Source organism: Talpa occidentalis, unplaced genomic scaffold (assembly GCF_014898055.3).
Source record: "Talpa occidentalis isolate TD23 unplaced genomic scaffold, MPIMG_talOcc4v2.1 talOcc4.5, whole genome shotgun sequence".
In the NCBI taxonomy this organism is placed as follows: domain Eukaryota; kingdom Metazoa; phylum Chordata; class Mammalia; order Eulipotyphla; family Talpidae; genus Talpa; species Talpa occidentalis.
In genome coordinates, this window is record NW_023604861.1 from 85,354,496 (window position 1) to 85,381,679 (window position 27,184).

At 50.9% G+C, this 27,184-nt stretch overlaps 2 protein-coding genes across 13 annotated transcripts; one reads left to right on the forward strand and one right to left on the reverse strand.

The window, feature by feature from the left end:
• Positions 1 to 34: 34 nt before the first annotated feature.
• WDR54 (WD repeat domain 54) lies at positions 35 to 3,875 on the forward strand. 2 transcript variants are annotated; one of them, XM_037527674.2, is made up of 10 exons: positions 35 to 116; positions 496 to 718; positions 884 to 946; positions 1,337 to 1,403; positions 1,492 to 1,545; positions 1,868 to 1,995; positions 2,878 to 2,978; positions 3,077 to 3,239; positions 3,409 to 3,483; positions 3,564 to 3,875. In XM_037527674.2, the coding sequence occupies exons 1-10, from the start codon at positions 46 to 48 to the stop codon at positions 3,693 to 3,695; spliced, it is 1,077 nt and encodes a 358-aa protein (XP_037383571.1). In that variant the 5' UTR covers positions 35 to 45; the 3' UTR covers positions 3,696 to 3,875. The 2 variants fall into 2 exon arrangements, with proteins under 2 accessions (XP_037383571.1, XP_037383572.1); XM_037527675.2 differs by lacking the exon at positions 35 to 116 and adding an exon at positions 141 to 251 and having other exon boundaries at positions 3,564 to 3,770.
• Positions 977 to 18,450, reverse strand: RTKN (rhotekin). 11 transcript variants are annotated; one of them, XM_037527673.2, is made up of 13 exons: positions 18,215 to 18,233; positions 16,129 to 16,543; positions 10,183 to 10,382; positions 8,442 to 8,503; positions 8,290 to 8,343; positions 8,076 to 8,193; positions 7,669 to 7,878; positions 6,834 to 6,928; positions 6,623 to 6,729; positions 6,268 to 6,396; positions 5,450 to 5,618; positions 5,157 to 5,261; positions 977 to 4,570 (listed from the first exon to the last, which is right to left on the reverse strand). In XM_037527673.2, exons 2-13 carry the CDS (start codon positions 16,198 to 16,200, stop codon positions 4,236 to 4,238), a joined length of 1,656 nt encoding a protein of 551 aa, XP_037383570.1. In that variant the 5' UTR covers positions 16,201 to 16,543; positions 18,215 to 18,233; the 3' UTR covers positions 977 to 4,235. The 11 variants fall into 11 exon arrangements, with proteins under 11 accessions (XP_037383570.1, XP_054557725.1, XP_054557723.1 ...); XM_054701750.1 differs by lacking the exon at positions 18,215 to 18,233 and adding an exon at positions 17,882 to 18,034 and having other exon boundaries at positions 16,129 to 16,409; XM_054701748.1 differs by lacking the exon at positions 18,215 to 18,233 and adding an exon at positions 17,882 to 18,034 and having other exon boundaries at positions 16,129 to 16,412.
• Positions 18,451 to 27,184: the final 8,734 nt, after the last annotated feature.

Below are 27,184 nucleotides of genomic sequence, written 5' to 3' on the forward strand. Positions count from 1 at the left end.
GCAACCCCGCCGCGCGCTGCACGTTCGGGTGGTTCGCCCCGCCCAATGACCGTGCGTACGTGCGTCGTCTCTATGGTGGCGGCGGATTCAGAGGGACCGAACCATCCCCGAGTCAGGCAAGCCGACCTAGGGCTACTAGTGTGACCTCTCACCCGGGCTGGGTCTTCGGGGAGTGGAGCCGAGCCGAGGGAGGAAGGAGTCGGGACTACCCTGCCTCATCCCTCCTTGGCTCCGTCGCTTGGAGCCACCGGGTGCTGTGCGGTCACCATGCCTCTTCTGGGGTTATTCCATCGCCCATGACTAAGCCCTGGAGCTCCCTTCTGCTCCGCGAGAACCTCCCCATTGCATGCGATCCCTGCCCCCCCCCCAGTCACCGTCCTCAGGGTCCCCATCACCTCATGACCCAGTCTGCGAGGTGTACCTTCCCACCCCCTCAGGAATCTCGGCTGTTGTCTGTTTCGCCCTCGCCTGCTCATTCCAGCATCTCTCCCCTAGGATGTTCCGCCGAGAGCGCTGCATCCCTCTTCGAGGCTCGGCTGCCGCCCTGTGCAACAACCTCAGTGTGCTGCCGCTGCCAGAGCGCAACCTCACACATTTTGGGGTAGTGCATGGACCCAGGGCCCAGCTTCTCAGCGCGTCCCCCGAGGGTGTGTCCTTAGCCCAGCGCCAGCTGCACGCTAAGGAGGGAGCTGGAGTGAGCCCCCCACTAATCACCCAGGTGAGGCAGAGTTGGGACTGGTGTTGCTGAACCCAGCACTAACCACTGTTCTTTGTTCCAAATATCAAGGAGTAGGCCTTCCCTAATCCTCTGAACTTTCATTCTTCTGAGTCCTCTTGTCCTCTGCTCAAACCATTTCTTCCTACTCCACCCTACCTCCTCCAGGTCCACTGGTGTGTACTCCCTTTCCGAGTATTGCTGGTACTCACCTCACATCGCGGAATACAGGTAAGAAAATGTCCTCCCTGCCCACCCCCCACTACAGGCTTTTCAACTCTTTAAGGGCCTTAGGCCCTTCTCCCACTTGCCTCTAAACACTTCCAAGCACTACAAAAGTGCCCAGCCCACTTTTCCTGATTTCTCGTTTTCATTCCAATTTCCCACTTCCCAAGTGCCATCTGTAATGTCTGCCGCTTTACTAGCTCTGAGACCTTGGGCAGTTTAGTTAGCTCCTCAGAGCCTCAGTGTCCTCTATAAAATGGGAATAAATGTAGTGCCTCCCTCCCAGAGTTGTTCTGATTTAGTGGGCTAAGACTAACGTGAGTATGTAACGTACTCAGCACAGAGCTCAGCAAAGGTCAACTAGGTTGTCACCTCATCCTTTCCCTCATTTTTCAGATGTATGAGTCTGATGGCTCCGTCATGGTCTTTTGGCATGCACTGGACTCTGGAGATGCCTCTCCAGGTATCTGCAGGACTGAGTGTGATGAGGGTAGGAGTTGGCTGGGGCTGAGGGAGGCACATTTCTGATAGTTTTCCCCTTTCATACTCAGTACAAGCTGTGTTTGCCAGAGGAATTGCTGCCAGTGGCCACTTCATCTGTGTGGGTGAGGGGGCCAATACCAGGCATTGGTGGGTGCTGGGGTGTAGGGGTATGGGCTTTAACTGGGAGGATGCTGAACATCTGAACACAGTGTGCGGGGTTAGATGGAAGAGTAGGAGTGAAGAGAGGTCTGAGAGATTCCAAAAAGCTATGGAGGGGTTCAGAAGGGCAGGGTGGAAATGGATAAGGGTAATGAATAGAGGAGCAGGGCTGTCAGAGTGGTGAGTGGTGCGTTTGTTACTAAGATGCCTAGGATGGAAAAAGTGCAGAGTGCCTGGAGACCTGGGAGGATCAGGAAGCCTTCAGTGGGGGCCCTGGTTCTACAGGAACATGGTCAGGCTTGGTACTGGTGTTTGACATCCCACCCAAGGGTCCCAACATTATACTGAGTGAAGAACTGGCTGAGCATCAGACACCAATCACAGACATTGCCACCGAGACTGCACAGGGCCAGGTGAGTGGATTCCCTCAACTGTTCCAATAAGCTGGAAACCTTTCTTACCTTGGGAGGCAGGGGACCTGAATTTGAGTCTTAGCTCTTCCACTAAGCAGTTAGATGACTTTGGGCAAAGGCAGCACTCTCCTAGGCTCCAGCAATCTCAGGTCCAGTGATGAAACCAGAGATACTTTACAATTACATGGCATTTAATAGTTCACTAATACTTTTCAATACTGGTGTGCATTGAGGAGCTCTGACAGAAGATTTCCAAGATGCTTTCCAGCTCTGACTTGTGCAGCTTCCTTCTCTGAACTTGGACAAGTCCTACCTTTTCCGGCCCACCCTCTCCAGAAAACCTTCCCCAATTACAGCTCCCACTGATCTCCCTAGCAGAACCCTGAATTGGTACTGCCCTCAGTGACAACTCTTGTCTCCCCAATTGGATTGCAAATCTCTGGAGAACTGAGTATGTATCTTTTAATTTGTATCCTTCACTGCACCTGGCCCAGAGTGGGGACCCATGGGTTTTGTAACCCTGGGGTTGGAGTTATCCAGAGACCCACTCTAGTCATGACTGTGACCTGCTCACTGCAAAGCCTCCAAAAGATCATAACACCATGACTTCATCCATGCAGTGAGGACAACTCTGTTGCTCTCTGAACACATGGTGTGTATAGTGCAGGGGCTGGGGAACGTGTGATGACATGAAACTCTAAGGAAAACACAAAAAGCATTTGTGCTCCCTGAAGGAACCTCAGGCCTACAACCAAGATGCCATCCCTGTCTCTAGAGAGGCAAAAATGCAAAAAGGCAAAAATGCTGCCTCCTTCCCCCTCCCACCCTGTAAACAGGACCTAGCAGAGGAGAAAGGGAAGGTGATCTTGCCTTTTCTCTTAGGACTGTGTGGCTGACATGGTGACAGCCGATGACTCAGGCTTGTTGTGTGTCTGGCGGTCAGGCCCGGAATTCAAATTATTGACCCGAATTCCAGGATTTGGGTAAGTGAGGCAGAAGGGGCTGAGGCTTTCCTAAGGTGGCCTCAGAATGGGAAGTGGGCTTGGGTCTGGGGAAACTAAAGTGGGTATCCCCCTTGCAGGGTCCCGTGTCCCTCGGTGCAGCTGTGGCAGGGGACTGTAGCAGCGGGCTATGGGAACGGGCAGGTACGCCTGTACGAGGCCAGTACAGGGGTGCTACATGTCCAGATCAACGCCCATGCTCGAGCCATCAGTGCCCTGGACCTGGCTCCCGAAGTGGGCAAGGTCAGTCTCCTCCATCCCCACATACCCTTGTTCCTGGTCTGGGAGGTTGAGAGGAAATTCACACACGTGTCTCTACCACTCAGTGTAGCCCTGCCCGGGCACTCCCACCTGTGCCAATCCCGTTGGCATGCTCCAGATCTCACTCATCCTCCTTGTCTTTTTTTTATAGCTACTCTCAGCAGCTGAAGACACCTTTGTACACATCTGGAAGCTGAGCAGAAACCCAGAGAGTGGCTCCATTGAGGTGTGCGTGGTGAGAGGAGCAGAGTCGGGGGGTGCCCAAGCAAGCTGCAGCAGTTCCTGAGCAGCCCTTCTCTCCCCTAGGTGGAACACTGCCATGGTGAGTGTGTAGCCGACACCCAGGTGTGTGGTGCCCGGTTCTGTGACCCCTCAGGCAGCTCCTTTGCTGTGACTGGCTATGACCTCGCTGAGATCCTGAGATTCAGCAGTGTGTGAAAGAAAAGTCACCCTCCTTTTTCCCTGTGCTATTTATAAAGTATGTCCTCCACCCAGTCCTTGTCTGGTTGTTCAGTATCACAGTCATACTTCATAATGGGTGAAACAAGCTCCAGGGAAGAGGGGATAGGGCAGATCCCCAGACCAAGCAGAGAGGCAACCTACTGGCAAGAACCAGGTAAAGGCTGCAGTTAAATAACTTTAATGGTGATGTGGGAGTCACAAGGGAGGTCCATTCCCTCCTAGGGCTCTTCATCCATCCTCAAAGCTGGTTAGTGCAGGGAGGTAGGGCAGGATTGGTTCCAGTTTTCTCCCAGGAAGGGTTTGGGGGATCCCAGCCAGCCCCAGGAATGAGTCCCTCAGCACCATGGCAACCATAACTTAAGAGGGCCTTCTGTTCCCCTTTCTCAGTCTCCCCCCAGTCCAGCAGAGGAAGGGGAGGCCAAGATGGCCAACCTGCTACAGACAGTGCCATATCCAGAGCCCAACTGCACGTAGGCTATCTCCTCTTCTGGCCAGATCCTGTTGCTACCACCTGTCTCATACTGGTGACTGGAGCCAAGTGCGGGGTGGCCCTTTGCTGCAGAGACCTCTGGACCGTGGGGATCGCTGTGGAGGCAGAGGGGCAGCCGAGCGGGACACCCCAGAGGAGTGGTCTGGGGGAACAGCATCCAGGGAGAATGTTCGGGGTCGCCCCCAGGGCAGGGGTTGGGTCCGGGCTGGGGCTGGGGCCACTGATGCAGGCGAGCAGGGGTTAGGCAGGGCAGGCTGGTCTGTAAACATTGCTAGCCAGGGTGGGGGCGTCTCCAGTCTCACACCCTCCCGCTGGGCCAGGATGTCTGTCACCGCTGCGATGTCATCCAGCGGCTCAATAGCTGTGGCACCAGGAAGGGGTTAAGGGAAGGGGGCGAGTCAGAGCTCAGGTCTCAGGCCTACCCAGCCCTGACCATCACCTGTCACTGTAATAGGAAAGCAAAGCCCGGATCTCAGCCGAGATTGTATTATCTTGTAGGAGCAGCCCTTCAACTGGACCTCCTGGAGCCCCGGGTTCTGATAAGACTATAGGATATAGGGTACAGGGTGGTCAGGCATGGGAAGGGTGTGGGCAGAAGTGGGTGAAGAAATCAAGAAAGAGGAGGAAAATGAAATCAGTGCCAGGCAAGTGAAGCATCAGAGGAAGAGACAGGAATCCGCATGCAGAAAGGGAAACAGAAAAGAAGAAATTAGGAAGGATATTCATGAAATGAATCTGGCTTTGGGGGGGTTTTGTTTTGAACTTTGTTTAGAACTCTAAGAAGAGCTGGAGAAGAGAAAAAAAATACTACATAACTGGGTGGGTCTTGGGTTCCCAGAGATTTTTCTTAACCCAAAGTGTGCTTTATCTCTGTTTCCATTATCTGGGTCCTCCTGAAGCCCCCAGTCCCACTTCCCTTCAGGTTCCCAGAGGACACTTCCACTCACCCATTTCATGGTACAAGGACCCCTGCTTGGCCAGTACTGGGGGTGGTTTCCGAGGAGCAGGGGTTTCAATTTTCATGATTTCATCGCAACACTGCTTCCACTGACCTGAGGAGAGAGCAGTGATTGGGGATAGGGAGGGGAGAATTGAGTAAGAGCCAGGCTATCCTCTCTCCTGCAACATCCCCTTCCCCTCATTCTTGAAACAGAGGCCTTTTGTAAAAGGCCAGTGTGTGCGTGTTCCCCCACGCACATACAACCCCTTCCAGGGGGTCAACCCAGCCCCTTCCTCTTACTCATGTCAAAGAAAAGCTGCCACAGAGCCTCCATCCAGCTTTGTAGGGCTCCCCGACTCTCTGTCTGAAGGGTGTGTGTCACCTCATCCTCTGAATACTGGTTACTGATGCTCAGGGTGAAGGGCCGGCCTGCAGCCTGGTCCTGCTCCCCAGCCCGCACTCGAGTCTCCTGCAGGAGAATGAAGGGGTCTGCTTTCTCCTCGACCCTGGTCACAGAAGTCAACAGTGACATCAGGCAGACTTGATCCCCGGCCAGGGAGCTGATCCACATGGCGCAGCAGACCTCTCCTGTCTCGCCTGCGGCTCCCCTCAGCAGTGTATTTCAGTGGATCTGCCAATTCTGCTCCCTACTCTGTCTCTGGTGAATCCTCTTGCCGCCCCCGCCACACACACATACCTCTGGCCTGTACCCCAGTTCTTATATGCATAAATAAATCTTAAAAAAAAAAAGTCGGCAGGACAGCCAGCAAAAAGACTGGGGAACAAAGTGGGGTCACTGGACTTGGGTTTAGAAAATAAACCAGGAAAGAGGGAAGTAGATGGAGAAGGAAATCTGAGGGGAAAGCTGAAAGGAGGATGAAAAATCCTAAATCGGGGGTGAACCTTCTTGGAGATTTGGCAATAAAAAGGATGATCCATTTCCAGTGATGCTAGTGAGGGGGAATATGGTCCCCAGCTGGCCCCACAGCTGTTGTGCTGTTAAGAGCAGGAGGTTCACTTTGATGGCTTTGAGCTCTGCACCCCCACCCCCAGGGCCCTAAAGGAGAGGCCCCCTCAGGCCCTGGCACTGGTGGTTTCACCACTAGGGGATCCATCACCTTGTTGATTGCAATAGTAAACAGCGGCTCTTCCCCAGTGTCTGCATCTTCAGGTCGCCGGTAACAGAAGAGGTTCGTGCCTTTCAGGACTCCATGCACGCGAACCCAGTCCTGCAGCTCCCCAGCTTGCTGCATAAATGAATCATGGCTTTCCTAGGGGAATTACAGCCCCCAATACCCTTCTTCCCAGGCCCACAGAGGATCTGCTCGTTTCTGCCCACCCTCTGTCTGATCTTTCTTGCCATACCCCTCCTTCCTCCACCCAGATCTTGATTTTTCATTAGTCCTACTCCTAGGTGATCTAGCTCTTCTCTGCTTTCTCCCTGTTCACTTCTGATTCGCAGGGCCCCCTCACCTGTACCCTGAGGGTACCACTTGCAGTAGGCTGAGTCATGCAGAGAGGCTGAGCCACCAGGCGGCAACACACGCTACCATAAAGGGGCAGCCAGGCGGGGTTCTCTTCTGGGGGAGGAGGAAGTACAGCGTGAGGGTGAGGAATGAGAAGAGGACCATTCAACAGCTCCTCTTTTCTCTATCCATGGTCCCCCACGCACATACATACTCACCATGGCTGGCGAGGGTGAGGTCGTGTGTGCGGAACCCATCTTGCACTGCTGCCAGGGTGAGTGAGGTGTGAGCCAAGAGGTGGTAACGAGGGCCACTGTAGAACAGATGGAGAAATGGGCCTCAACTGAGTGAGGAGCATGTTGGAGAGCAGGAGCTGTAAGGGCCAAGAAGGCCTGCTGCATTGTCCAGGCTGCCCCATGGAAAACTAGCTTGCCTCCCCCATAGGGGTTGGGAACAGACATTTATTGAGTTCCTGCTGTAAGTGCCTGGCCCTCTGGTTTATATATATTAGCCCTCTTATTCCCACGACAACCCTGTCAGGTTGGTGGCATTCTTCAGTTAATACATGAACAGCTTGAGGCTTAGAGAGGTTAAGATATTTTCCCATAGCTTATAACAGGTTGGTGGAGCTGGAATTTGAAAACATATCTGTCTCCAAAATCAGCATTCTGTCCATTACTCTAGAAGTTCTCAAACTGCTCCTTAGAGACCCAATGGTTTCATATGGTGCCTCTGGGTGCCTTTAGGCACTACCACAGGACCCAGACTACCCTCCTCCAACCAGGGTACTCTGTTCTATTCGCATAAGATATACCTGCTGCTGTAAAAAAGCTAAGACCCCTAGCTGTCCCTGCATTCCAGGTGGTCCTCTCAGTTGGTTCAGCACAGCTCTGGGGTACAGGCTAGAGTGCCTTCCATCTATGTGGCTACTGCTCATACTTGTCTGATTGCACATCCTGGCAGCAGTGCATGGATTCTCCATGCTCAGCAAGTTCACAGGTCACCTACGGCCAGATATAGGCAGCTGAGGGCAGTGGGGGCTCAGGGTCTTACCCAACGGCCGGGGTGGGGAGCAGGATGGGACTGCTCCCTGAACCTCCAGCATTCTCCAGTGATGCCCTGATGCGTCTCCCAGAGGAGCGGCCCAGAGAGCTGCTGAGTTTGGTGGCAAGCCTCTTGGGGGCTCCAGCCAGGGCCCCCTCTTCTTCCACGCAGGCCCCATATAGCTCTAGCCGCAGTTCAAAGTCCGGCCCTGCCCCGTCACTGTAGGAGTGTGGGAGGAAGAAAGGAAGATGGTCCTGGGGAAGTCCAGAGAGGCAGGAAGGGTGTGGTACAAGTACAGAACAGTTCCACAGGACGGGCCCATCTCCCTCTCCTTCTCCCCACTCCCCTGTGGCTGCTGCACCTCAGGTTTGGAGCAGAGCAGAAAAAGGAAGGAGCTACAGGAATGAGGTACTCACAAGAGCACATTGTTTTGAAAGGAGATGTCTGTGAGGGTCCTGTCCACCAGGATCATCTCTGTGTCCTGAATGTGTTCCCCTAGCTGCAAGAGCAGGAACACAGCCCAGCGGTGCAGGTCTGGGGACAAAGACTAAACTGGTCAGGACGTAGCCCCACAGGAGTCTCCAACTTCAAGGTCACGCCCTTGAATTTGTCCCAGGGTGTGGAACTCACCGCCTTTGTTCTTGAAATACTCTGTGTCCTTCCACATGAGTGGAATCCGGAGGTCTAAGGAGCATAGAGGTAGGAACAGACGTTGATACAGGGCAAGGGCTCTCTTGTGGCTGGGCAAGGGGTCCAGCAGCTGGGATAGTTGTGCTTCTTACCAGAGATGCAGACCCTGCCCCGGCAGGGGGAGCGCTCAGCAGGGGGTCCGCTGTCAGAAGGCCTGTAGGCAAATTATAATGTCCTAGACTGCACTCCCCCTTGTCCCAAGGGCTCAAGGGCACCCAGCCCCAGGTCCCAGCCAGACTGACAAAGCAGGGCTGAGGGACTGTTAAGGAGATTTGTTGATTAAACCCAGGAGGTGGCTGAGCTTGGGGACACTATAAACACATTATGACAGCTGATCATATACACAGTGCTCAGGGCTCCTCCCCATCTGAGCACCCTCCCTGTCCACCTCCCCAGACCCCTGGACAAGTGAGGCCTTGAGGGGACAGATGCCCACAGAGAGACTCCCTTTCAAGGGCTCTTCTCCGTTAAAGCCCAGGCTTAGAGGAGTTTGCAGACTTTTCTTTCAATAAGGGAGGCTGCTCATCTCTGCTCTCTCATCACTTCTTTGACATAAAAGGGCACTGGGTCAGTCCGCAAAGCAAGTTGACCAGCTTTGATGAAAGGAAAAAATGCAAATAGGGAACATTTATGTTCCATTTGCCACAAGCCCCCATACTTCCCTCCCCCTTAGCTTTGATTTCTCCCTTACCCTCCTGGCTAGATATGCTAAGCCTTCCCAGTGTCCCACATTCCCCAGTCCCTCACTGCAGGGCTCCAAGCACCTTGCCTTCCTCCCCTCCCTGCCCATCATGAGGAGTGACAGCTTGTGTCCCCCTCCTTGCCCTGTATCAAGTGACAGCCAGTTTATCCAAGCTAATTCATAATGCCACTAATGTAATTGGTGACTTAATAGGGCCTTAAACTAAACGATGTGATGCTGATGACAGTGTGTTTAGTTTTCAGGGTCTGGGGATGCACCTGCAGTCACACTATCTAGGCCATGTGGGGACTCAGGCAGGGCAGAGCACATGATGGCCAACTCCTAAGAGACACAAACTCATAGGAGAAGTTGTCCTCCCACCTGCTTGCCCTCCCTTTTCTGTCTTCCCATGGGGCTTCATGGGTAAGCTGTGGACTGTTCCCAGCATCTTCTTGTGTCAGCCTTCACGGATAAGCTGGGGGGTGGGGGGTGCACCATGCCAGTGAGGGCTGGGACTTTTCCCCTCTCAGCCTCCTGGGGTCACTCAGGCTACTCTGCTAGAAGTCAATTCTCCAATTGACCAATTCACCCAAAATAGGCAATTCCGAGAATTGACCAATTTGCCAAGCATTTTCTCGAACATTTTAGTTTTACCACAGCTTCACCTCAACCACTTCACTGAGATTTAGCCAATCAGCAGTCCTTGTCAGTGTAGCTTATGTTTCACATTCAGAAGCTGAGCCCTTTTAGAACACACAAACTAGTTTATGTGAAGGGATAGGTTTTTCCTTAAGCAATTTGTTCATTTCCTTTATCAGTTCCTGCCTCTGATGGTGAACCCCAGAACTATGTCAGTCTGTGCTAAATTATCTTTCCAGAAACCAACCAGCCAGTCTCATCACAGGCTGGGCTTAGCAAATTAGCGCTTTTGCATTACTGCCCCTCAGACTCCCAGCAGTTCACCTGAAACACTGGCTTTCCTGAGTCCAGCCCTAGTGACTCGCCAGTGCACTCTGGGCAGCACACCATGTGGTGAGACACCAAGGTATCTTCCGGGCCCCAGATGGGGAGGTCATCTTCAGAGTAGTCCCTACTCTGTGGACACACACGCTACCACTTACCCCAGAAGGCCTTGCCACCCCTTTGCTTACCTCCGGCCTGTCTTCTCCAGCACCTGTGCCTCCTTACGCCGCTGCAGCTCACCCATGTAGCTGAGGATGCGGCTGTTGCACACCAATAGGCTCTTGGTAGCCTCCAGAGCCTGCTCACGCTGGGAGCAAGCTGCCAGCAGCTTGCAGGCCCCTTCCCTCATCCGAATCTCATGGTCTAGCTTTCTCTGCAGCTCTGTGTCCTAACCAGAGTGGGCAGAAGAATGAGAAGGAAATGTGAGTTAGGACAGCCGAAGCACCCTCCAGTTCCCAAATGGTTGTGGCCCATGAGAAATTGACGAGAAGCTTGTTTCAAGGCAACTCAGGAGCAAGGTTAACTCAACCACAGCTACTTAAGAATAACCAGTGAAACTTCATAAAAATACAGATGCCTTCATGCATTTGGTGATGGAAATATAAATTCCCTCAGCCTCTTTTGGATGCAATTTAGAAAAATATGTAGAAACTACAAATTCACCTATCCTTTGCTTCAACAGTCTAATATCTCAGAGTTTATTCTACAGTTTCAGGTATGAACAAAGCCATATGTACAAAAATATTCACTGCAGCATTGTTCTAAACACCAAGATTTAAAGTCTTTTAGTCTGCATTGGTTCAATAAGCTATAGCACATCTATAGTGTAGTACATTGTAGACTTTAAAGAGTGAGGTATGCAGATATGAAACAATCTTCAAAACATATGAAGTGAGAAAAGCAGAACAGTACTATGGCATGCGACCACTTGTGTCTGACATGTACATGCATATACAACACAGAGATTCATAAAACAGTAGTGGTTACAGTCAGAAATGGAAAGTAGATTTATGATACTTGATATATACCTTCCTTTACTATGTACTATTGAAAATTATCTTTCCTTAAAAAAAAAACTTCTGAGTTAAAAAAAAATTACCAAAGGGCCTCCCTGGTGGCGCAGGGGTTAAAGTCTCAATGCTATCAAGCTGTCGCCAGCCACTGCAGCATAAGTTCAATCCCTGGCCAGGGTGCTGACCCACATGGTACAGCAGACCTCTCCTGTCTCGCCCACTGCTCCCCTCAGCAGTGTATTTCAGTGTATCCACCTGTTCTGCTCCCCACTCTGTTTCTGGTGAATCCTCTCACCCCCTGCACCTCTGGCCTGTACCCCTGCCCTTGTATGCATAAATAAATAAAAAATTAAAATCTTTTTAAAAAATGATCAGGCCCCAAATCAGACTTGAATGCATTTTATTTTAATTCCCCAAGTGATTCTGAAGTGCAGCCAGGACTGAGGACCACCAACTAAAAGGAATGAAAACATAATAAAAGTCATCATGGGCTACCCCAAAGATTCAAGTGATGAGGAGGGGACATCTTGAGTAAGGGATAAGTAGAGAAGGGACATACCACCTGAAGAGTTCACCCCACACTGCACAAAACCCTGAACACCCCCCAAATTAGTGATTCAATACCTGCTAACCCTCTGAGCTTAAGAGGTGAGGAGAAAGGCAAGAAACGTGGATGGAAAGGCAGGTAAGTAGGAGGTCAGGAGTAAGGGGCTGAGCAGACTGTGCATAAGGGCCAAGGGGAGGCAGTGGAAGAGGCCCCAATATTCTCAGGAACATTCATTCAGAAAGAAGGCCTAGAGGTTTTGGCACAGAGACAAGAGCACCAGTTTGACAAGATAAGTCTGTCCTACCAGTCTTGAGACACTGGGAAGAAACATTTTTAAAGCCCCGGGCATTTTACTCAACCTCACCAGGACTCAGTTTCTCCATCTACAAAATGAGGATGGAAAAAGTCCCTATTTCCTAGGGTTATGGGTGTTCAGCAAGACAGCAGTATAAAACATTTAGCACAACATCCAGCACGTGGTAAGCACAAGTGGTAGGGGTGCTTATTTTAATGATGTTACTTTGCCCAACAAACACTGGACCATCTCTATGCTGGCCAAGGCTCTACATTTAAAATCCTGCTGGGAGGTGAGAGATGCAGACATTAATGGCTGCTCTCTAAGTGCAATGTCATGGCATAAACATACAGAAAACAGACGTTGTTCGTTTCTGGCCGAGGTGATGGGGAAGACTTCAGAGAGAAGGTGGAAGACGAGCATCATTACAGTGTACAGAGCAGTTCAAGAGAGAAGCCAAGTGGAGCCACTAAGTTGGAAGACAGGAGTGAATGTGACCACCCAAAACTTGTCTTCTTCACATCAGCTCTCTTCTGCAGCCTGTCCTTGCTTCTGTCCTTGGTGGCTCTAGCCTTCAAGTCTCTAAGACCTGAACACCCCAAATTCCTGCTTCCAGAAGCTTGTCCAACCTTCCTGCAGATTCTTGCTTCACCATCTATTTTCTCATTCATTACCCCTCACCCCAGCTCTATCCACCTGCTTCCGTTCCTGACCTTTCAGAAATATGCCAAACCAGTTCCAATACTACCTCTACCAAGAAGCCCTCCTAGACTACAGCCCTCCCTTCTGCGTACACCTGTCTCTGCATCAGTGTCCCACCTGTACCAAGCTTAGCCACTTGCCAACCTTCATCCCATCCTACCTCCAACTTCTACCACAAACATCCCTAAATGAGTGAGGAGGGGGACAGAAAGGGGTCCTCAAGCCCCTCCTGCCCACCCTCTTAGTCCCGCCCCAGCACTCACGGATCCTTCCCTCTCCCTGTCCATTGCACGAGTGGCACCGATGCAGGTGGCGAGCCAGCCGGGTCTGGGGTGCCTTCTGCTCGCGCAGCCGCAGCCGCCCCCGCCCGCGGCGCTCCAGGCGGGCGTCGGTGACATCAGCTCCCAACTGCCGCGAGAGCAACCAAGGGGTTCCCGGGTGCGGACGACGGCCCCTCTGTGCGCCCGGCCAGATGAGGCGCTGGACTCTGGAGGCGCGACCACCGACACCCGGCAGCGGCGGGGCGGTGCCCCGGGACCCCAGAGTCCGGGAAAGGAAAAAGGCTCCTGGTCTTGGAGCTGTGCTTGACTTCAGGAGGCGAGGAGGCCCCTCCGGCGTTGTGCTTGCCCCTCAGAGTGACCTCTCGGGAAGGGGATAACTGGACTAACTGGGGCAGTAGAGAAGTCGCTGGCCATGGAGAAAGCCCTGAAAGCGTAGGAATGCCGACCAGAAGCCCGACCCCCCCACCCCCCCACACACACACACACTCGGATTCCACCCCCACTGCAGGGCCTTCTGGCAAGAATCCAATCTCCCATGACCCCACAACAAGGACCACTCTAGAGAACCCCACTCCTGCCCTGCAGAGTGGGCAGAGCAGCTTTGAAATCCTGTAGCAGGCTCCAAATCACCATACCTTGCCCCATCTCCCCACTCCAGAGATAATTCCTTGTTGCCTCTTAACCCACACACCCCCTCTCCCCAGGCAGGCAGCAATTTCACCATGCTCTCCTGGGAAAGAGCCCAGAACTGGATGTCAGCCAGACCTGGGTCAGGGCTCAGGGGGCTGAAGGAGGATGAGTCACGGGCAGATGCTGCAGCACACATTAGGCGCTCTGTGGACATCCTTTCCCATCCCTCTCCTTCTCTTCTGTCCCTGACTTCCTGCTCTGCCTGTCATCACCCCTGTCCCTTCGGAATCTCCCCAGGGCTAAGTTCAAATCGTGGCTTAAAAGCTTAACTCGCTGTGAGAATTTAACCTCTGGAGCCTCAGTTTGTAAACCAGGGAATATTTCATCTCCTTCATAGCTTAGTTTGAGGATCAGTGGGAAAGTCTAACCTCAACTTGGGTTCAGCACAAATTTAAAAACAACCTTTCTCATTCTTACCTCCCATTTACTTGCAGCTTAAGTCACCTTCTCCAGAAAGGCTTTCAGATTTATTCTTCCATGACTACCACTCTTGCCAATCTCTGAAACATCAATGTCTCCCTTTTGGGGGGAAGAGGAATTGCTGAACAGCACCCTCATGGCTGAAGCACAGGCAACCAAAGTGAAATCTAAGCCCCCACCTGTACTACAGAACTTGGGCACGCTTCCCATGAAGGAAAAATTACATGGAGGGAAGGTGCTTAATTTAAACATGTAAGTAACTAGACCGGCTCTATACAATAAAATCTTCTGCAGTGATAGGAATGTCCAGGGGTCCTCTAGCACTTGACACACAGCTACAGCAACTACGGTACAATATTTTTTAAATTTTATTTCACTTTAATTTCCTAAAATTTGAATTTTTTAAAAAAGATTTACTTATTTATGCATACAAGTACTGGGGTACAGGCCAGAGGTGTGGGGGGGGGGTGAAAGGATTTACCAGAGAGAGTGGGGAACAGAACAGGCAGATTGACTGACATACACTGCTGAGGGGGAACAGTAGGCGAGTCAGGAAAGGTCTGCTGAGCCATGTGGGTCACCTCCCCTGGGGATCAGTGGCTGCAGGTAGCTTCACAGTGCTGTGTCTTAATCCCTTGCACCACCAGGGAGGCCCCCCTAAAATTTGAATTTAAATAGTCACCTGTAACTATTAACATGGATGGAGAGGATTATGGATGGCAAATGGATTTTATCTCATGGGCCAACACTGGGTAATCTGTAGTGTTGGAGCCCCACTGGCTCATTGGGTACTTTTCTACACATTCGATAAAGGTGACCCTCTCCAGGCAAATAGCTAGATAAAAACAGCTCCTCTTGACGCAGCCCCAAAAGAGGCCAGGACTCCTGCCTTTGCTCAGCACCTTTGCGAAGGTCACAAAATGCACAATTTATGCCAAGGTTGTGCTGGAAAAGATTCTGAGGCCACATCTGGACTTGTTGGTGAAGAGTGCCACAGTTGACTAGTAATGTCTACTATGACCCAGGGAGGTGTGGCGGTCTAAGGGCCGCAGAACATGTGCAATAAATTGCCACTCCTGATCTGAACGTGTTACACTCCTGCCTTTGACCTCTCTCAACAGCAACCCCCTGCAAGGTCCAGGCAGTCATTTCCACAGCTATATTCATCTTCCCCACCTCAGCAAATGACCACAACACCCACACACCTGGAAATCATCTTGGAGTCCTCACTTTGCCTTAACCCCCATGTCCCATCTGTCAGCAACCGGCCAGATGTACCACCATCATTTGAAATTCAGCCCCTTCTCTGTCTCAACCATGAGCATTTTAACCACATAGCCAGGTTCACTCTCTTAATGCTGTAACAGCCTCCTATCTCTCCCATCTAGTGGCCCTAGATGGGCCACTCTCCCATGCTACCTCTCATGCCAACCCTCTTCGCTCCCACCCCCCAGCCTGCCTAGCCTGTTCTCCACAACATTCATCATTTAAAAACATGGTGAGGGCCTCCCTGGTGGCGCAAGGGGTTAAGATGCAACCTATGAAGCTCTCCGCAGCCACTGCAGCACAAGTTCGATCCCTGGCCAGGGAGCTACCCACATGGCGCAGCAGACCTCGCCTGACTTACCCGCTGCTCCCTGCAGCAGTGTATATCAGTCAGTCTGCCTGTTCTGTTCCCTACTCTGTCTCTGGTGAATCCCCTCACTCCCCACACCTCTGGCCTGTAGCCCAGTTCTTGTATGTATAAACAAATAAATAAATTTTTTAAAAGAATAAACAAATTAACAACTCTACCATTTCCAGGGCCAGTAGAAGATTTCCATTCTGCCCCAGAATCCCCTTTCCTTTCTCCAGTAAGTTCATACCCTTCCTGCAAACCTCTCTCACATCGACCTCCTCTCTTCTTTCCATCCCTTGCAGGAGCCCTCTGTTACAGAACACATAGACACACCCACCCCAGAGCTTCCATATATAGGTATAAAGACCCTGTCACCAATATGATGCTCTGATTGGCAGCACTGAGCCTGGGTCCACACACAGCACCCAATGCAAGGCATTCAGAACCACACATCCCTCTCCCCACTTGGAGCATGCCCTCCCCCCTCAACCCCAGCTGGGAAGGGTAAGACAGAGGCAGGACTGGGACACATGCAAACGAGCTGATGTCCAGGGGTGGGGGGCGTTACCTCCAGGCTGAGCGCCATCTGCCGAATGTAGAGCATATTCAGGTCCTCCAGGATGTGCAATCTGTCCTGCATCTCTGTGCCCCCTAATGCCCCTTCCCTTGTTGAGCCCTCCAGAGGGGATGGGGGCGGGCAAGCTCTACTGTGCCCCACAATTCCTCCTCCCACTGCTCCCCTGGTCTTGAAAGAAGTGGGCAGTTCTGGAGCAGAGGCAGCCCTTGTCTCTGCACTGGTGGTAGACCCCTCTGGCTGCACACTTTCTTGCCTACCGCTGTTCCAGGACCCTGCTGGGAGGCAGACCAGGCAAGAAAAGAGAGCGAGGTGAGGATGAGCCCAGCTCCAGGAAGGGAGGCCTGCTGCCGAGGGGACTTTGGGCACAGAGTGTCCAGTCTTGCTTTGGTGGCAGCTGTTCTCCCAGCTGTGGAAGAAAAAGGCCCTTTCATTCCGATTCTGGTCCCTCCCCAGCCCCCGCCCACATCCCTGGCGGAGTGGACAGAGAATCTGTGTGCCAGTATAGCGTGAGGGGCAGGCACAGCTGGAAGGGGGCAGGGAGGGGACGCCTCATGCAGGTTCCAGAGAGTCTTGGGGTTTGTCCTGAGGCTGAAGTTTTCTGAGAGGGGTTCTGGCTTAGTTGGAAGAAGAGGGATTGAGGCGAGGTCTTGAAGGGAGAGTGAACCCTTCAGGAAGTGGGACAAAGGGGCAAATGAGGTCCAATCCCCAGAGCCACCTCTTCCAACTTGGAGCCCCCATCCAGCCCGCCCCGCCCTGGACTCACAATTACCTCGTTTTTTCCAGTGGCAGGGAGGAGAGGGAGGGAGAAGGCAGGGGTGTGCCTGTCTGCTGCTGCCCCCGCTCCCCTCTGCGGGCCCCTTCCCTTCCAGACAGGAAACCAGCCCCGATTCCCAGCCAGCTGCAGCTTTGCCTATCCCCTCCAGCCCAGGCTCACGAGTCACACTCCCCTCGGTCGCCGGCCGGGTCCTGCAGCTCCGCCCCGCTTCACCCGCGGGCCCCGGGGGCAGGGCTTATCCCGGGGGCCGCCCCCGCTCGCAGGCGCCTCCTCCTGGTCTCCCGGCCTCGCCCCTCTCTCCCCTAGCCTGGGTCCCACGCAGAGTTGTGGTGCGGGACCCGAAAAAGTCCACTCCTCCAAGGCCCGCTAGCTTCTGAGTCAGTGCAGGCCCGGGGCGCCGGGACGCGGGAGAGAAAGGGCCTTTGTTCTGCCCAGCTTGGGGGGAAAGGGCAGAAGCCAGGCCTGGAATCCCGGCCGGGAGGGAGCCGGGGGAGGGAGGAAGGCCCCCTCACTTAACCCTTTACAGACCCAGAGGGAAGGGGAAGTGCCCTTGGGGACAACCCTCCGCTGCGGCTACTCAATCTCTCAGCCCCACAACTTTCAGCGCCTCCCAAGCCTCTTTAGGGAGTTACAGGTGGGGCTCGGCCCGCGCCGCGTGGGGTCGTCAGATGGGAGGCAGGACCCCTCTCAGGCCCTCGGGGAGGAGGCTGATAGTGCAGGTGGGAGGAATAACCCCACTTCGTTCAAAGGGCGCGCCCATACACACACCACCCCAGTCCTCCCTCGGGGCCACAGGAGCGCAGCAGGTGGCGAGGCTTCAGCCTAGGTAGGGCGCAACCTGCCCTAGCAGCCGGGATTGCTGGTGGAGTCTGACCGAGAAGGCTGAGACAGCTGTGGGACGGGCCCGGCCGCCGGAAAGGGCTCGGCGCCCAGGGCGAGAGTCCGAGCTCTCCGCTGGAGCCCGCCTACCTGCCCACCATCCTTTGCCAGGAGTGGCCGGGAAGGGGCCGGCGTCCAGGCATATTTTTGGAATAGGGCCTGAGGCCCCTTCAATTGAGGCCAACCCGGGGTTGTTCCAGGCGGAGGCAAACCATCCCGACCGGGCCGGGGAGCGGCTGGGGTGGCACGGGTCCGATCAACGCGCAGCCGGTCGGCGTCTTACTTTTTAAGTCCACCACAACCGGTTCCTACCCGGGCCGCGGCGTCTCCGCCCCTCGGCGTGCGCAGGGCGGGGGCGGGAGGCCCGGGCGACCCGGGCAGCAGGAGCCCGGGCAGGGGGAGGCAGAGACGCGGGACACGCACCTCGGGCTGGTCGCAGAAGAGGCTGAGTCGGAAGCGGCCGCGTTTGAACTCCATCTCCAGGGCCGAGCCCCTGGCCACGGTGACCCGGCTCCGGTGGTTTCGCGCGAACATGCTGGAGGCTCCGCGCTGTGCCCGTGCTGTGTGCTCCGCGCCCCACCGGGCTCTTCGGTCTGCTCGGCTTCTGTCCTTCGACGATCCCCCGCCTGTCCGACCGGGAATCTCCCGCTGCTCGGTTCCCAAACCCCGCCTCCCGAGACGACACCTGGGCCGGGCAGGGCGCGGCACCCTGCTCCTCCACCCCCGCCAACGGCCCAGCTGGCCCAGCCAGTCCTCGGGGCGCCAAGCACCCCTGGCCGACAGCCCGACGGCCAGCGCACCCTACACCTCCGGAGGACTGAGGGGGCGCGCCGTCCCTTCCGGGCTGGGCCCCAAGCACCTCACCTGAACAAGGGGTGGCCCCAGAGAAGCCCCACCCCCCGACCGCCCCACCTGGCAAGTTCGACTACCTGGGCGCGGAAAATCCCGGGGCCAGGGGAACGCGTCTCCGCACACAGTGGCTCTAGCCGGGCCTTTCGGACCGCGCCCAACCTCATCGCCTGGCAGCTTCGGACTATTTCAACTTCCTACAGTCCCGAATGTCTGTGCTTCATGCCCCGTCTTCCCTAGGCTCCATTCCACGGGGACCCGCCCATCCCGAGTGGCCACAATTCTTGGGGCAGTGCTTTAGCACTTCTTGGAACCGGGTTCTGTCGCTTACTAACCGCGGGTCCTTGGTTCCGCCATTAACTTTGCGAGCTTCAGTTTTCTCCTCTGCTTAATGGGGAACAGTCATTTTCCCCACTCCTCAGGTTGCTGTGAGGATTACAGCCGAGAAGGAATGTAAAATACCCAGCATAGTGCCTGGCACAAGACAAGTGCCCCGCAAGTGACGCTACGGAGAAAAGGAGCAGGCGCCGCATTTTTTTTTGCCCTTGGATAGGGCGCCAGGGACCACAGCTCCCTGCCCCCAGCTGGACCTTAAGTGCCTTAAGAGTGCCAAATGGGAAAGAAAGAACGGGCAGAGGAATAGCTTGCTGACCACCCATGTGAGGTCTCCCAGGTCTTCAGAACTTTCTGGGGAGAACTTGAGCGATGGTGGGGCCCTATTTCTCTGGGCTGGATGAAGAGAAAAACAGCCTTTTGCTGTAGAGAATCTAGGTTAAATTTATTGCTCTGCTATTGCAAATTACTCAGTATGATTTTAGAAGCTCTGACTTCAGCAAAAGGGAAAATGTATTGGCTTAAGAACTAAAATGTACAGGAGTCTGGCTTTAGATGTGGTTCAAAAGCTTGCTCCAGGCATCCAGTGTCATGAGGATCCTGTCTCTTCCTATCATCTGGCTCTACTTTCTTCCACATTGGCTTCACTCTCCACAGCATAACAAGTTTGCTGCCAAAAAATCTGCATCTATATCTTTACAGGCTTAAATTCAGCGGAAAAAGAATGCATCTGTTTCCTGAAACTCCTGACATGTCTGGGATTCACGATGGGTCACTTGGGTCATTTTTCTATCCCAAACCAATCTTTGTAGCCAGAGGGGTAACCAGACATGAACCAATCAACTGTGGCTAAAGAGGTTTCTGTGTGCCAGTGGGCCAGGCCTGGGTCACTTGCCTATTTTGGCAAATCAACTGGAACACAGTGAGCTAGGAGAGAGAGCGAAGGAGAGGGAATGGTGGTTACCCAAAGACTGTTCAAGGTATCACCACCAAATGGCATGGTGATGGATGCTAGACAGGAAAAACAACAAATATCCACCACATACAAAAATTTATATGGAGATGGGAGTTCTGCCATGAAAGGCAGATCAAAAGATTCTATAATACCTATGATTGTTGAGATAAACCGCAATGGAGAGGAGAAAGGACAGAAAGAGGGGCCTCCCTGGTGGGGTGCAAGGGGTTAAACACAGCTCTATGAAGCAATCCACAGCCTCTGCAGCAGGAGTTCCATCCCCAGCCAGCCAGGGAGCTACCCACATGGCACAGCAGACCTCTCCTGTCTCACCCTCTGCTCCTCTCAGCAGTGTATTTCAGTAGATCTGCCTGTTCTGCTCCCTGCTCTGTCTCTGGTGAATCCTCTCACCCCCCACACCTCTAGCCTGTACCCCAGTTCATGTATGCGTAAATAAATAAATCTTTTTTAAAAAAGAAAGAAAGGACAGAAAGGGAAAGGCATTGTTTCTTAATTTTTTCAAGTATCTATATTTAGTCCTTTCCCAGCTCCCAAGGGAAAGACAATCTGTCCTATCCACTGTTTTATATCCAGAGCCTGGCACACAGGAAGTGCTCAATAAACATCTTTTGAAGTAAACAAACAAAGGAACTGCCCACAGGAAGTAGTAAGCAGGCTTGAGAGTATTTGACTGGGATGAACCACACTGTTGAACTAAAACAGTTCAAATGCTTGATTTTAGCATTGGCTGCGGACAGTTTCAGCGCTCTGTGCTCAACCGTCTGTGCCACCAGGGGATTCTGCCACCTACAGAATTCATCTTAAAGACCTCCCCTAAGAACACTTTACCAATGAAATCTTACCTGGAATATGTGATGGAAGTAGGGGCTGCAGACTCACACCTTGTCCTCCACATAAGCGCTCAAGTCCTCAGTGGAACCCAGGTTCTACAGAAGGGGTTGGAAACCCCTGACAAGAGGCAGAGGAATGGAAGGCATTTGAAAAGTAGACCAAAAATCTTGTCTGAGAATTTGTAGTTGTCTTGACTGAAGATTTTGGGAAAGGACTGATACTACTAAGCTGTATTTTAGAGATCATAATCTGGCAGTCTTTTGCATAAATCATTTTAAGGGGGGGTTTGTTTGTTTGTTTGTTTGTTTAGTTGAAGGAGTTTGTCACTGGGATTAGGGAAGCCAGCTGGCACTATTCTCAAATGAGTGTGGCGAAATAAGGACCAAAATGTATGTAGATTTACATATATATATGTAAAGATTTATTTATTTATGCATACAAGAACTGGGGAATAGGCTAGAGATGTGGGGGTGTGTGTGTGAGAGGATTCACCTGAGACAGTGGGGAACAGAACAGGCAGATTGACTGAAACACACTACTGAGGGGAGCAGTGGGTGAGACAGGAGAGGTCTGCTGTGTCATGTGGGTAGCTCCCTGTCCAGCCAGCGTCGAACTTGTGCTGCGGAGACTGTGGATAGCTTCTCAGGTTGCGTCTTTACCCCTTGTGCCACCAGGGAGGCCCCAATTTATATAATTTTTTAAATTGAATTCTTATCTGTAAACAAACATACAATTAAAAAAATATTCATTCTAGAAGGCTAAGGAGAAGCCCAGAGAGAAGCAAGAGAAGCAGAAAAAAAAATTCATTCTATTTTTAAACTAATAAATATAAATATATAAAAGTTCAATGATGTCACAATTGAACTTGGCCATGATTAGAGTATTTACACAACAGAAATAGGTGGACACTATAAATGAGGACTGATCCCCTACCTCTCCTAACCAAGGAACTTTTGTTAACCATTCATCGGCATGCCATTCATTTGCTGCATAATCTTGCTGACTTTCCATTGCTTATGTCTGTATCTCTATGTCTATCTTATGTCTGTATTCCCAACTATGAAGTAGATATTTGGGAGAGGGATTGTTGGTCACCCAGTGTTCCATTCATCTTCCTCTTCCTGCATAATCTCCTACTCCAAGGTATACTACCAATAATATACTATTGGTAGGCTCATAAAGAGGCTCTATCCTCTTTATTGCAGCTGGAGAAGGACATTCCATTTTCCTCTACTTCTTCACATCCCATGGGTAGTTATATGGCCTAGAAAAAAAACTGGAATGTTCCCAACTGGACTTTAAATCTTGAACAAGTGAAAACAAGACCCAGGGAGGAGTCATGATATAATCACTCATCTGCTGCCCATGAGGAGTGGGTGGTTGTGTGAGCAGGGAAATCCTCATCAGCAAGTTTCTGTGGGGTGACTTTTGTAGGGCCAGCCATGTGTTTCTGCTGTCTGCTTCCTGTGGGTCCTACCCCTTATGCAGGCAAAGTAAAAGATGAGCCCAAGATATTTTGTAGTGCTAGGTAGTAAAAAAAAAAAAAAAAAAAAAAAGCTCTACATATGATGAAAACATGTCCAAATGACACAGAATCCATCTTTTTTTTTAAAAAAAAAATTTGTTTATTCATGCATACAAGAACCAGGGTACAGGCCAGATGCATGGGAAGGTGAGAGGATTCACCAGAGACAGAGCGGGGAGCAGAACAGGCAGACGACCAAAATACACTGCTGAGGGTATCAGCGGGCGAGACAGGAGAGGTCTGCCGCACAATGTGGGATTCTCGCCAGCTGATCAAACCTGCACTGCAGAGGCTGCGGACAGCTTCACAGCTCTGTGCTCAACAGCCTGTGCCACCAAGGGAGGCCTACAGAATCCATCTTAAAGACCAAATCTAGGCAAAGTTGAGCATCAAAATAATGATGGTAATAGATTACAAACCACTGACTAAAACAGGAATTCGTACTGACATAAATAAACACATAATGTAAATGAATATAAAGAGAAGAGAAAGTTTTACTAGTATATGTACGTGGAATAATGGAAGTAGAAAAATCACCAGTTGGTAATTATTAGAGTTGATTTATACAGTATTCATTAACGAATATTACGATGGAGGGGTGAAAGCTTGATGGAGAACAGGATATCAGAGTATTTTCATAGTTTTTTCCAAGAAAATACTTATAATTACAAAGGTAAAAATGGTGATTTTATAGTGGAGCAAACTGGCAGACACCACCTTGACCAGTGGCCAGCATCACAGTGGTGACATAGGCTGACATCACATGCTTCCTAAGGTGATACCACAGAAGAACCCAGGAAGATCTTTCCTGCATGTAGTACTCCTGCTAAGAACTCATGAGTCTATAAACAAGGAAACATCAGTTGGATCCAGGTAGAGCGACATCCTACAGAATCAGAGACCTGTACTCTTCAAACTGTCAAGGTCACAAAAGACAGGGAAAGAGTTGGGAAATGTTTCAAATTAAAGTAAACCTCAGAAATGTGAACACTACCTGTTTTGAGGAAATACTCTGAAATATTTACAGGTGAAATGGCATCATGTCTGCAACTTGCTCTCCGGTTCATCAGAAAATGAACAATGATAATGGTGGAAGGTGGTAAATGGTAACAATTGAGGAATCTGATTTACAGAGATAAGCGAAGTCTTTTTACTCATTTTCTTTTAAAGCTTTATTTATATATGCATACAAGAGCTGGGGTACAGGCCAGAGGTGAGGGGGGCGGGGAGGTGTGAGGATTCACCAGAGACAGAGTGGGGAACAGAACAGGCAGACTGACTGAAATACACTGCTGAGGGGAGCAGTGGGAGAGACAGGAGGGGTCTGCTGCACCATGTGGGTAGCTCTCTGGCTGGCGAGGGATTGAGTGCTACAGTGGCAGTGCATAGCTTCATAGTGCTGTGACTTAACCCCTTGTGCCAGCAGGGAGGCCCCTCTTCTTACTCTTCTTGCAACTGGTCTGTATGTTTGAAATTATTTTCAACTAAATTATACATAGTTATTTGTCCTCTTTCAGAAGAACAAAATTCTTCCTTTCAATCTACAAACATGCTCGAGCCTCTTCTACTCTAAACAAATCAAAAGTAAAAACAAAACAAAATAATGAGGCCAGTGGCTCCCTGCTGTTGCCACTTCCTCCCTGCTGTGCATCAGGATGTTGAGGAAACATCACTGCACTGTCAGGAAGCTTCTGTTGAGGCTGGCTCTGCTACTCCCTAACCATGTGACTTTAGCCAAATCGTTTAAACCCTTGAAGGCTCAGTTTCCTCATAAGGGTATATAGCATCTCCTTTCTGGAGCTGCCATGGGTGTCCAGGGAGAGAAGGTATATGAATGCAGGGTCATAACTGTAAGGTGTTCTCTTTAACTCCTGGTGATATAGAGTTATCACCTTTACCGGCTGCTAGAATGTGAACCCCTGCTAGGATATGTCCTTTTTTTGGAGCTCAGCCCACCCTTTGCTGACTTGTACCCTGCTGCTGAATCTGCTGATACACTCTGCCCTCGGATGCCTTTCTTGCTTCTCTTGACCTCTTCTCAACCCTGCCTGGCCCCTGTCTGTAGTGTTGTGCCTCCTTTCCTCTTCATCTACTTGCTCTTTCTGGTCATCTAGTCCCATCTCTTCAGGGAACCCCATTATTAAACTAATGACATCCCTGCTCATTCCTGTCTGCTTTGACTCTTCTCAGTATTCCCACCAGGCACTTTAAATTCACCTTGAGCAACACTAAATGATTCCCTTCTTATTTGCCTCTCTTCCTATGGTCTCTTATTTAAAACATTCCTTCTAGGGCCTCCCTGGTGGCACAAGGGGTTAAGCATCACACTATGAAGCAATCCTCAGCCTCTGCAGCACGAGTTCGATCCCCAGCTGGCCAGGGAGCAACCCACATGGTGCAGCGGACCTCTCCTGTCTAGCCCGCTGCTCCCTTCAACAGGGTATTTCAGTTAGTCTGCCTGTTCTGTTCCCCACTCTGTCTCTGGTGGATCCTCTCACCTCCCCACATCTCTGGCCTGTACCCCAACTCTTATATGCATAAATAAATAGACATTTAAAAAAACATTCCTTCTAAATGTGTGGCTAGACATGTAGAAGTTATTATTGTTAATTACTTATTGAACATCTCTACTATGTAGCAGATATTACCCTGGGGACTTTGCAGTCTTGATTTGCTTTATTCCTTGAAAGAGTTATGAGATCTTACTTCATCCCATCTTACAAAGTTGGAATCTGAAGTCCAGAGAGCATAAATAACTAAACTTAAGGCAACAGCTAGTAATGGCAGAACTGGGATTTGATAATAGGTTTATATGACTCCAAAATCTATTCTCAATCTTACTCACTATACTGCATTGACTTCTTCCTGAATTCCCACATAAAAATGTTCATTGATTCCTTTTAAATTTTTTACAAAATGTTTCTTGAGTCATTATCTCTTTTCTTTGTTCACTGCTCCTACCTTGTTCAGACACACATCATATGAATTTAAATGTATGTATATAGGTGTTGCTCTTTCCTAATTAAAAATGTCATGTATAACTGACTGTAAGACAATTATTACAGATCTAAACAGTGGAAGTTTCCCAACTTCAACTTCTTTTTTTTTTTTTTTTTTTTTTTTTTTTTTTTAATAGAGGCATGTTTTTATTTATTTATTTATTTATTTGTTTGTTCATTTGTTTTGTTTATACATGCACTGGGCACAGTCAGAAGCGCGGGAGGGTGAGAGAATTCACCAGAGCCAGAGCGGGGAGCAGAACAGGCAGAAGGACCGAAGTACACTGCTGAGGGGAGCAGCGGGTGGCAGGAGAGGTCTGCGCACCATGTGGGACCCTCCTCCGGTGGCCGGGGAGCAGCCGGGAATCGAACCGGCGCCGCAGAGGCTGCGGGCAGCTTCGCAACCCAGCGCTCTACCGCTGCGCCACCGGGGAGGCCCCCAACTTCAACTTCTAATGATGACCACCATTAACCAAATAGTGTATATTCCTTGATATTTTCATATATATATATATATATATATATATATATATATATATACTAATAACTCCCGGGAGCCTCCTTTTTTTTAAAAAACAAGAACTGGGGTACAAGTCAGAGGCACAGGAAGGTGAGAGAACTCACCAGAGATAGAGCGGGAAACAGAACAGGCAAACGGACTAAAGACACTGCGGAGGGAAGCAGCGAGCAAGATAGGAGAGGTCTGCTGTACCATGTGGGGTGCTCCCCTCCAGGCCAGGAATCCAACCCCTGCTGCAGAGGCTGCGGATTGCTTCACAGCGCTCAACGCTCAACGGCTGCAACGCCACCAGGGAGGCCAGCCGCCTCCTTTCTTTTAATAGCAGCAAAGCTTCTCATTGTATGGAGATAAGGGATTATTTTGGATTTTCATTAGAGGGACATTTAAATCATTTCCAGTGACACTGTTAAAGGGCAGCCCCATACAAAACAGGTTGCCTGACTGTGGGTCCTCACCCGTGCGCTTAAAGGGACTTATTAATACTCTACTGCAGGCACACACAAAAGATTAATAAAAGGTTTATTTACAAGGGAAGGGCAAATGAGGAAATGTACAACTCGGGAAGAAAAGTGGGAGATAAAGATGTCCTACCCGATCCACTGATCTGGAATCCCAAATGGCACTCTGAGAGCTGGCCGCGAGCCAAGAGCCATGAAGCCAGGAGGCAAGCTAGAGAGAGAGAGACCCCAAAGCCCACATGTTTGGTTTCTATTCCAAACCTGGCTGCTTAACTCCACCCTCAGGTCCCAGCAGCCTTCCCTTTGGTGGTGATGGGATTTGTCTTTCCCAATGTCTTGATGGCTTTGGTCTGGAGTGGGGGTGGAGTCCATAAAGCCTGTATGGAATTAGCTCAGGACATCCTTTCCCCCTAACAACACTACTACCCACTGGTATCTAAATTCCATGTCATAAGTTAATTATCACTGACTTTTGTTAGCAACATGGTGTTGTAGATTATAAGCATGCACGGTAATTCATTTATCCATTTCTCTGTGGATGAGTTTAATTTAGGCTTAATACCATATCCCCTGCAACTTGGGCCATGGTTGTTAATTAAACTCTTCTGTCATTTTGCCAGCAATACAGGAGAGCCAAACCAAACTGTGAGCTTCTCAAACACAGGAGAAAGCTTTCGTATTTTTCTTTGTATCCTCTTAACCTAGCGCAGAATTTGGTCCTGAGTATCCGTTCACCACGTTTGAATGTAATAATAATGGAATCGCCCGCCAAGATTTCTAGAGTAGGAAGGCGGAGCGAGCGGAAAGCCGGACTCCTTTCGGCGGTCTCAGAGGGCCCGGAACTTTTGTTAGAAGGATCGCTGTTTCTCTCGGAAGATTTTAGCCGCAAAGCGTGCCCCGCA